The following is a 10,376-nucleotide window of genomic DNA, read 5'->3' as shown; positions in this document are numbered from 1 at the left end:
TTTTATCTGTAATCCAATCGTTTAGTTTTCCCACTTAGCTAAAGACTTAATGTAATGGATCACAATATATCTATCACCATAGTAAAATCATCTTTATATCTCTCTGAAATTGTCATTTGATTCTTAAAATATGTTTACTTCTTATTAATTTTTCTATATTATTATTTTTATACCTAATATAAAGTATATGATGTTATTAGTATACATAAATATTGGATGGGCTAAACGAAAGAGATTTTACATTTTGACCATGTTTGAAAGCAAAGTTAATAGTGCCATATCAAAACCAAAAACAAAAACGTTGGAATTATGAAGATGATGGCCTTTTCCTTTTTATATAATACCTTTTTGCTTGCTCACTGTAATTTAGGAGGAAATAACGAAAGGACATCAGTTCAATATTACATGCTACTTATATTTAATAGAATATATTGAATATGCAGCAAATATGAATGAATATTTTGATAGAAAGTAACATTAAAGTTGTCTATAAATAGATCAAATATTACTCATTCTATTAGGATCGAATTAAACAAATATTTATAGATCAAATAAAATTACTATTTCCACTAGTAATTCTTAGTTTCTTTCAAATAATAAATCTTAATTACCGTTTATAGAGTAATTTTAATTCAATGATAATTCTGATTTGAATTGTAGTTTGAATATGATATTATAAATACTTGAAAGGCTTAGAATCATTATTTTTATTTCTAATTTTTTCATAATTTAAAATTGGCAACATTAATTTTGGTTTAAAATCACGAATATCTAATTAATTTTACCTTTGAAATGATAATGCGAAGCTTGAGTAGTTGGAGGACTCTATAGCCCACGAATGTAGATAATGGATTCAGCAACACGAAGTCATAAAGTCTTAAGAACCAAATTATGGGTCTCGGCCGAAAGAAAGATAAAAGAACTGCACTAGCTTTGAAATGCCAATAATACCCCGCCTCTAATTTCTTCTTATGCTCTAGCGGAGGACATAGCAGTAACACCAGTTCAACCGCGCTTTCAGATCTCAATTTGAATTCCCGCGATCCAGGATCCGAATCCGTTTTTGAATTTCCAAACCCGCAATCGAAATCACGCTTTCTCCCTCCCCTTTAACGGTCTCTCTCTATTCTCTTGACCAAAGAAAGATCAATAACTACAGCAAGTATTTATCTTTAGCTGCTGATTTTGAGTTGAAATGTCATCGTTTGTTTCTCGAGAATCTGACCCAACTGGGAGACAATTTTATTGCCGCAAAGAGAAATCTCTCGGTGTTTTATGCACCAAGTACTTGTCATAATTTATTTTTCTCTTTCATTCTGGGTTCTTGATCTTGTTGATTTAAGACTGGTACTTTATTGTTTTAACTGGGTTCTTTTTTTCTTTTTCTTTTTCTCTTTTATTTTTTTGGTTAGATTCTTGAGATTATATAATAAAGATGGTGTTGAATCTATTGGACTAGATGATGCTGCTACCAAATTAGGTATCTTTGACCTCATTTTCTTCTGCCCTTTCCTTTCTTTCTTCTGTTTCCCCCCTTGAAATGAAAAGATCGCATCTTTGTTTGGTTCATGAGAAAGTCCAAGGAAAATAATTATCTTTATATGATGATACTTATATTTGCGGTCTTTTTTGTTCACTTTCTAACAAATTAAGGATGTCAAGTAATTTTCTTTGTGGGGTTTTTTCCCAGTAACCAATTTGGCTACTTAATAACATTAATTTTAACCCCATATGGATTTACAGGAGTTGAGCGCCGCCGTATTTATGATGTTGTCAATATATTGGAGAGTGTTGGTGTAAGATTCTTTGTTTAATTTTTCAATACCCTTTGTTTTAGTGACCTTTATTTCTTGTTAAGAATACAGTAGTAGTAAGGTCGGTGTGTTTGGACTATTTGTAGGTTGTAGCAAGAAAACAAAAGAACCAATATTCCTGGAAAGGCTTTGAAGCAATTCCTCGTGCTCTAGAGGGTCTCAGGGTATATATTTGTTATAGATCATAATTCTGGTTTACCTCTCATGTTTTGAGGAAATTCACACTCAAAATTGACACATGATTTCTTTTCTTGTTTCAGGAAGAGGGTTTGAAGGAGAATTTTAGTGCTTCTGTACCTAGCAGCTCAGCAAAGGTACACATCAGATAAACTTATAGCTTAGTTTCCTACAACTCTTTTAAGTTTTGAAATGTTGAACAGAAGTATTTCCTTTTGAGACTTATTAGTTGGTTCCTTATACTATAGTTTTATGTTTACAATCAATTACTGGTTCTATGTTGGCGCCTGATAAAAGGGATTTTGGTCATATTTCTTCTTGCATTGCTCTAGGACAAGGTGGTGCTTATCATATATTATGCTTGGGATGTCGTTGAGTTGGCAGTCTTTTAGATGTTAAATGCTGTTCCACAAGCTACTTTTCGCACTGGCAGTATTTAGAAGCACAATACATTAGCCAAGTCAAATTTTAACTGTTAACTAATCTTTCTCTACTTCGATGTTATTATTGGTCCAAATCTATATGTGGTAAGACTTAAATTTTAATCTTTCAGTCTATTTTTATAGCGCATTTATTCTGTAAGCCAAACAGCTGTTTAATTGATGTTTTAGTCATTTCATCTTAGTTCTTCTGAACAACATGGCAAAATTTTGAAAGGATCTGTAATCCTTCTCAATTCTACTTATATAGGTTATTTCTAAATGTCCTATATCAGGTTTCTAATGAGAATGAAAATGAAGGTTCTTCTAGTTCAAAAACCGATTGTCAGGAAAATTCTTCTTCGGCAACTTCAAAATCTGGTAATTTATTTGTTTCTTTCTTCTTTAATTTGATATCAAACTAATTTGGTCGTAAGCTCCATTATTCTCTTTGTAGTTAGTAATATTACATTCCAGCTTCATCTTGGCAATTGGAAACAGCCAGGTTTAGATATTTCAAGTGGTCATATGATATCAACTTACTTCATACTCATAATTGTGTTTGCTTAAGCAGAAAACAAAAGAGAAAAATCATTATGGCTTCTCACACAAAATTTTGTCAAGCTTTTCCTTTGTTCCGGCGTAAGTGTTACTTTTTTTTTCCTCATATAATTGTAATACATTTTGCTGTTATGAGCTGATGACTTAGCCATTTTCAATTTTTGACGAAAAATTTCTGTTACTTCTCTACAGGTAAACATGATCACACTTGATAGTGCTGCAATGTCATTGCTAGGCGATTCTCTTACTTCGACAGCTATGAGAAGTAATTATCTTAATAATATCAGCGTTCTTACCAAATTTAGATTAAGAGTGAACTCTGATTCTTTCCTTGACATTGTTCTGCAGCAAAAGTTAGACGACTGTATGACATTGCAAATGTTTTTTCTTCCATGAATCTAATTGAGAAGGTAAGTATTCAACAGTCAAAAGCACCCTCCTGAACACAAAGAATATCATATTTAGTTTCCTTGTGAATTTACTCGGTTCTAAATTTCCAACTTTGGGTGAATCATATGCAGACACATCACCCTGATAATAGGAAACCAGCTTTTAGGTGGCTGGGATGGAGAGGAAACAATGGATCTGCGGCTTCTTTGGAGTTAAAGAAGAGGGCTTTTGGTACTGATATTACAAACTACAATAATACAAAGAGAAATAGGGTGGAATCTGCAACTGACTGGAACTCAAATCAGAAGGAAAATGTCTCAGTGCTTCATGGATGCAAGAATTTAGGAAGTGACTGTGAAGAGAACAAATTGAATCAGTCCACAAAACATAGCTCTAAGAACTTCCAGTTTGGCCCATTTAGTCCTGTGGCTGTGCCTACAGCAAGTAATTCTGGAAATAAAACCGTAAACCGGATTCAGGACTTGGAGAGCCTCGCTTCTACTTATTGTCCTCAATATCACAATCAAGGTAACTCTAGGATTGATGGTTGAGACTTTCTCTTTCCTTCGGATATCTCACCTATGATAATGATGTCATGTACACCTGCATTACGTTTAATATTACTTCTGCGGCATCTGATATAGAATTTTTTTTCGATCAATGGTGTCGCAGTTCTAAGTGACCTTTTTGGTCACTATGTGGAGGCTTGGAAATCATGGTATGTTGAAGTTGCTGTGAAAGAGAAGAGCCAAAATGGTTCTTGATGCTTTTCTCTGGCTTTTACTCCAAGCTGATCAAGTACACAAAATCAACAATGTCGATACATTTCCTTTTTTACATTTCTTTCCTTAGCATAGGGATTAAGGATATATGGCCTTTGTTTGGATGCATTATCTTAATGCATCAACTGAATTGCATTCTACTTTATTAACTTTCTGATTGTTAGCTTTGAAAAAAAGAAAGAACATGAAATAAATTCCTGATGTGAAGAGTGCTTGATTCTCTCGTTTCTATTCTAATCCGTGATTACAGAATGTAATTTGTTTTTGTCCCCTTATTGTAACATAGGAACTATCAGCTTTGAGCTTCTTTAAAAGTTTCAAGCAAGTGGCAACAAGTTCTTTCCTAGACTTCTGGCAATGCAATTTCAATTTGTCAAAATAAACTCACTCAACACATGAAACATTACAGTAATGCCTTATATTGGTTAGATTACCTATATAAATTGCCAATTTTAAATTATTAATTTGTTATTATTCTGCATTGTGTTGGAGACCTTAAATGGGAGTATATGTTCCAGAAGGTTAGTATTCTGTCACTATTGTAGCCAAGATTAATTTCTTTCCCTGTCAGGTTGGAATTATTTCACTATGTCAGAACATGTTTTAGCATCAGAATTCTGAGGAAGTACCATTCCAACGCAGAGAGCTTCTCCATTGTAGTTCAGTTTTGTGCTTGAAGAAGGAAGCTGAACTCTCAATTATAGGCTGGAATAAATGCAGGAGTCTTATCAGATGTGGGCCTGAGCTAGGTTCTTAACCTGTGAAGGTCAGTTCATTCAATGTATGGACTGCAACATCTGTAGATTCTGTTTCTTATCCTGGTTGATTCTTCTATTATAAAAGATCAAAAGTGTGTGTGTGTGTATATATATATATATATATATATATATTCAGTTCAGTAATCTAGGGTCCTACCAAGCAGGCAATGTATATCCATTAAAATATTGAAGAAATATACAAGAATACGAGATTTTGATATTATTGTGGTACAGTAGCAATTAGCCAAATATGAAATCAAAATCACAATTTATGTGGTGCTAACAATTTATGTGGTGCTAATCTATTTGGAAGAAGCATAAAAGCCATATGTCACCTGCTGGTAATTGGTCCACTTCAGATTCTGGCATACAAATTGGACCTACTTCTGATAACTTCATTTCATTAATTATCCTTTTCTTATGACATGCATTTATTTATTTACTTCATAAAATTGCTGCTTATGATATTACTTCGAAATTCTCTTCACAAAAAAAAAAAAAAAAAGAGCTGGAGGAGGAAAATTGTGATTGGTCAGATTAGATTGAGGTATAATACATTTAAACCATTTAACTCTTTCTTTTGGCTCCATTTGGATTGGATTTATAGAAATTATTACTTTAGCTATAATAACTTTGTTACCTGTGAGAAAATAGGATCTAATGAACAACAACACAGGCTAGTCTTACTTAATTATCCAATAATTATACTATTTTTTAGGACAAGAAATTATTAGTTAATTAAAAATAATTGAAATTATGGGAGTAAAATACAATTCTTTGGCTTGAAAATGGAGATAAGGAAGTAGAAATTTCTCTTTTGCCATAATTAAATTTAATGTCAGTTATACTAATTGCCAAAGGCAAGTTGTGTTTATAAATTGATTAGTTACTATTTCACCAACTAAATTTCTATCTGTCAAACCTACTCAATTCTAACTCTCTTTCCACGTGTTTTTTCTTTTCTTGCCCCAAATTGATTCTGATTAAAGAATCATTCTTTTTTTTTAATAAAATTAAAATTAAAAAAGTACTATGTGTTTAAGTCAGTACTTGCAAGTTTACGAATCAATAGTGCGAGATCGATCTTTCAAAAAAATTATGAGATTATTTATTATAAAAATTAATTATTATAAAATAATAAAAATAAATATAAATACTCAAAATTAATATTTTAAAAAAAATAATATTTTATTTTTAATATATTTATTAAAGTCAATAAGTATATTTGTTAATGTGTGACATGCAAAAAATTTATTGTTAATTTTATAATTTATTTAAGACGGAGAGTATATATACAAAATTAGGATTACAAACAAAAGTTATAGAAAGAAGTGGCCAAATCTCTCATGCTTTTGCCCAAAATAACTTTCACTTAAGTTGGCGGCAAACCCGAACCGACCGTCCATTGGTTTCAACAAACTAAACCGCAAATAAGAAACTCAGCTACCCAACCCTCACCTTACAGACAAATTTTTTTATTTTTTTAAATAGAAAAAAAAGGAAAAAAATAGTAATTAAAAGCTAAAGATCCGTCCACGTCGACAAAACGCAGAGAGAGCACACACGCGCATAGATACAAACAGCACAGCACAGCCTCCATAACAGTTTAGAGATTAGAGATAGAGAAAAGCTCCAGGCGAGCTCTGTAATTTGATTATATGGCGGCCAGTACAGCTCGAGCTTTTTTTCTCTCTCGAATCTCTGATTTCTCTCCTATTACTAAACCCCAGCCTTTCTCTCCCTCTGCTTTCTCTCGCCGTTACTCTCCCGTTTCCTCCACCGTTAGTTGTCTAAGTAGTAGCAGCAGCAGCAGCAGCAGTAGTGGAGGTGGTGTTTCGGACGACACCGTTTCCACTCGGAAATCAAGTTTTGACCGTGGATTTTGCGTAATCGCTAACATGCTTAAAAAAATTGAACCTCTAGATACATGCGTTATTTCTAAAGGCGTCTCGGATTCTGCTAAAGATTCAATGAAACAGACCATATCTACCATGTTAGGCCTTCTCCCATCCGATCAATTCTCCGTCTCTATTAGACTTTCTAAACATCCTCTTGACCGCCTCCTCGTCTCCTCCATCATGACAGGGTAAACTATATATATATATATATATATATACTTTTATTGTTATTTGTTTTCGGTAATTGGTAATTGAGATTTAAAGTTCTCATTTTGGTTTTTTTTTTTGGTAGGTATACATTGTGGAATGCGGAGTATAGAATATCGTTGATGAGGAATTTTGATATTTCCGTGGAGAATTCTAAGGAATTGGATTCTTTGGAAAAGGATGAGGAATTGAGCGAAGATAGAGAGGGTGGAGTTGGTGAAGTTTGCATTCAAGATTTGCAGATTAGTCCTCAGATTTTTGGGGATTTGTCGCCCGAGGCTTTGAATTATATTCAACAATTGCAGTTGGAGTTATCTGATGCGGAACAGGTGACTATATGCATATTCTTTTGAACTGATATTAGATTTAGTGTGATCGATTGCTATTATTTTCTTGATTAATTGTACTAACTGAAAATCAACTCACCTAATCATTCATGAGGAATTGAAGATAACAACGTAGGAGTAGGACTTTCAGTTATTTCTTAGCTGTTCTATATTGGCTATTACTTGGAATGTTCAGGAAATTGAAATTAGATGACTTCAATTTCAAACTTGATTTTTGAGTTTATATAACGTTAGCTCTTTCAGAGAATCAGGACTGAATCAAAGTCAATATGAAAGTTAATGTCTTACTTTTTCATTAGAATTCTGGACACTTAGAGTGCTTTTTTTTATCCCTGCTACCTAGTAGCAATCTATGATTCATAATCCAACTTTCTTCTTTGTTTTAATGCAAGTGTTTACGAGGTTAGGTAGATAGTCATCACTGTGGATGCTTTGTCAGCAAATCTGTCTCGGATGTGCTATTACTTGCATATGATCAAATATATGTTTTCAGGATACTTTTGGCTATGATAATTTTGATATGTGAATTTTACTGAAACATCATTGTATGATTGATATCCATTGTCCAGCTAAGGAGTGCAATCAAACTGAGTTGAGCGCTTACAATATAAAGTTTAAGCTCTGTTCCAGTAAAAAAACTCGATGCTCAAAACTCAACTTGAACTCAATTGAGTGTTTTTTATTTTTGGTGCTCAAGCTCAAGCTGATGTAGGATTTCAGATGTCAAGCCTTGATTTGACTTGATTATCATTATAACTTCTGATAGAATTCTATTATTCTCAAGTTGAAGCTCGTATAAGCTAGAACAAACTCAAGTTCAAGCTTGAATTAACCTTTTTATCATATATATTTAGGGTAAATCAGTAAATATAACAAATAATTAAACGTGCTGTTTATTCATAACATAATGCATATTGAAAATCTTATAAAGAGAGTAATAAATGCTTTGCTGGGCTCTCAAAGGTGCTCAAGCTCGAACTCAACGTGATTAAAATTGAGTTCAGTGTTTAGTATTATGCAAGTTGAGTTTGAGTAGCTCGTCTCATTTACACCCCAGCTGACCTTCATGTAATTTTGCTATTGCTTTATCAGAATTTATTTTCTTGGAGATGTGTCTTCTTTTTTATAGTTTATAGTGCTGCCTTGACTATTTCAGATAGACGGTGTTTAAGATGATTGATATGATGTTTCAGGAACTGGATGCTCGGAAACAGGAAACCATGCGAATAGAATGTAATAAAGGAAGTAGGAATGACTTACTAGAGTATTTACGTTCTTTGGACTCTGAAATGGTAATTTCTATGTGTTCTTTAATCATGCCATTTTGTTTTCAAGTTGAAGTCTGTATTTGCAATTGTGATATGTTAATATACTGAGATGTTTTCTTTTCTGTACTTAATTGTTTCTATAGGTGTCAGAATTATCTCGACCATCATCTGTGGAGGTGGAGGATATAGTTCACCAGCTTGTTCAGAACGTAGTACGGAAATTCTTCAAAGATGATCCTACCTCCAGGTTCATGGGGTGTTCAGCAATATCAAATACGGAAAATCACAAAGATGGTGCTGATGAATTTTGCGACAGCATGGGCACTTCTCGTGATTACCTAGCAAAGCTGCTTTTCTGGTTGGTAGTTTGTCTTCGCTCTTCATTAACGAGTCCCTTCTTTAAATTTATCATTCACTGAAGTTCAAAGAATACTGATTCATGCTTTTCATTTTTATATGTTTCAAAAGGATCATGGTACAGGTTTCCTGCATGTATTTTGTATAATTCTGAATAAGACATACTTGATTGTCGATTCCTATGAATCTACGTACTTCCCATGCATGGAAGTTTATCATAGGCCTTATGTCTACCAGTAATGCTAGTCTCCTTTGAGTTCCTAAGCCAATGTAATGTGTTGAAATGTTCTCTTTTTCTGTGGGCAGGTGTATGTTGCTTGGCCATCATTTAAGAGGCTTGGAGAACAGATTGCATCTAACTTGTGTTGTGGGATTGTTGTAAAGGAAAGGAGGCATGTACATTCCTTTCGTTTTGTTATTTATGTACCTTTTTCTTTTTTCCAAAATATAAACCATTTCTAGTTTCTTCCAATTTGTCACCTTCTTGCTTCCATCAATTTCTTAGTTTTCAACTTTATCTCCAAAGGTGGGAATATAATGTCTGAATGATGTACTTCCAGACCATAGATCAGTAGGCAGTAACCATACCTTTTGCTGTATTTGCCAAAATTTTCAGTTCTTGTAGTTTTGACATTGGTGTTGTACATTAGTGTGGTTTTGACTTTAGTGTTGGAGGAATATAAAGTTGAGGATACGAGGATGGAAGCATCTGTACCCCAAAATAATAATAGTATTGCACTTTTGGGCAGGCAAAGTTTTTAAAGGGGTCAATAAAGCTTTCCTTGTCCACGATTATGATTTTATAATGCTCTAAGGAAACTCTGGTTGCATGATTCTTGTAAAACAAGGAGATTTTCTTTGAACTTGTGTGTTCGTTTACTTGCCAGAAAGAAATATGAAGTCTCAAAATGTTGGTTCTTATCCTTTTTCATAGTTAGTCTCAACCCATCATTATTACAACATGGAATAAAAAAAGATGAAAAATAGTGACTGGAATTTATTTCTCGCTGATTGATGATGAAATGATGGCTCTTGGGGTCATGCTGGGTCGTTTCATCCATTTTCATGACCTCTGCTCCATTTCACAGCCATGTCCATCAATATTGATCCTGATGAAAGGCTCAAGGCTTTGTGTTAACCACGCACAGTTAAATCAATAACTGAGAGGTTGACGACCTTGTTTAATTCACCCTGCTTTGTGTTGCTATGGGAATAACCACAGCCCAGTCTTTTCTTATCTATCATGGTTTCTTTATAATCTCATTTTTCAGCTTATTATCATCTTTGGAACCGTACTGGATGTTTAATGCCAATGATTTGAATCTTCAGGACTTGTCCTGTCAAAATCAATTTATAAACAGTCGTCGATGAATGAAATAACAGTGACCTTCTGTTTTG

The 10,376-nt window shown here is 33.5% G+C and overlaps 2 protein-coding genes across 3 annotated transcripts; both read left to right on the top strand.

Moving 5' to 3' along the window:
- The first annotated feature begins 858 nt into the window (after positions 1–858).
- Positions 859–4,489, top strand: LOC8280601 (E2F transcription factor-like E2FF). Of its 2 annotated transcripts, XM_048373950.1 has the most exons (11): positions 859–1,284; positions 1,413–1,480; positions 1,744–1,796; positions 1,901–1,978; positions 2,075–2,128; positions 2,707–2,791; positions 2,985–3,052; positions 3,164–3,236; positions 3,320–3,381; positions 3,493–3,889; positions 4,034–4,489. In XM_048373950.1, exons 1-11 carry the CDS (start codon positions 1,196–1,198, stop codon positions 4,123–4,125), a joined length of 1,119 nt encoding a protein of 372 aa, XP_048229907.1. In that variant the 5' UTR covers positions 859–1,195; the 3' UTR covers positions 4,126–4,489. The 2 variants fall into 2 exon arrangements, with proteins under 2 accessions (XP_048229907.1, XP_048229906.1); XM_048373949.1 differs by having other exon boundaries at positions 1,145–1,480.
- Positions 4,490–6,419: 1,930 nt separating this feature from the next.
- On the top strand, positions 6,420–9,683 carry LOC8280602. The gene is made up of 5 exons (XM_002517374.4): positions 6,420–6,987; positions 7,092–7,335; positions 8,547–8,645; positions 8,765–8,979; positions 9,285–9,683. Exons 1-5 carry the CDS (start codon positions 6,560–6,562, stop codon positions 9,358–9,360), a joined length of 1,062 nt encoding a protein of 353 aa, XP_002517420.2. The 5' UTR covers positions 6,420–6,559; the 3' UTR covers positions 9,361–9,683.
- The last annotated feature ends 693 nt before the right edge of the window (positions 9,684–10,376 follow it).

The sequence above is a fragment of the Ricinus communis genome, chromosome 5 (genome assembly GCF_019578655.1).
Source record: "Ricinus communis isolate WT05 ecotype wild-type chromosome 5, ASM1957865v1, whole genome shotgun sequence".
NCBI lineage: Eukaryota > Viridiplantae > Streptophyta > Magnoliopsida > Malpighiales > Euphorbiaceae > Ricinus > Ricinus communis.
This window is presented reverse-complemented; position numbering and strand designations above follow the sequence as displayed.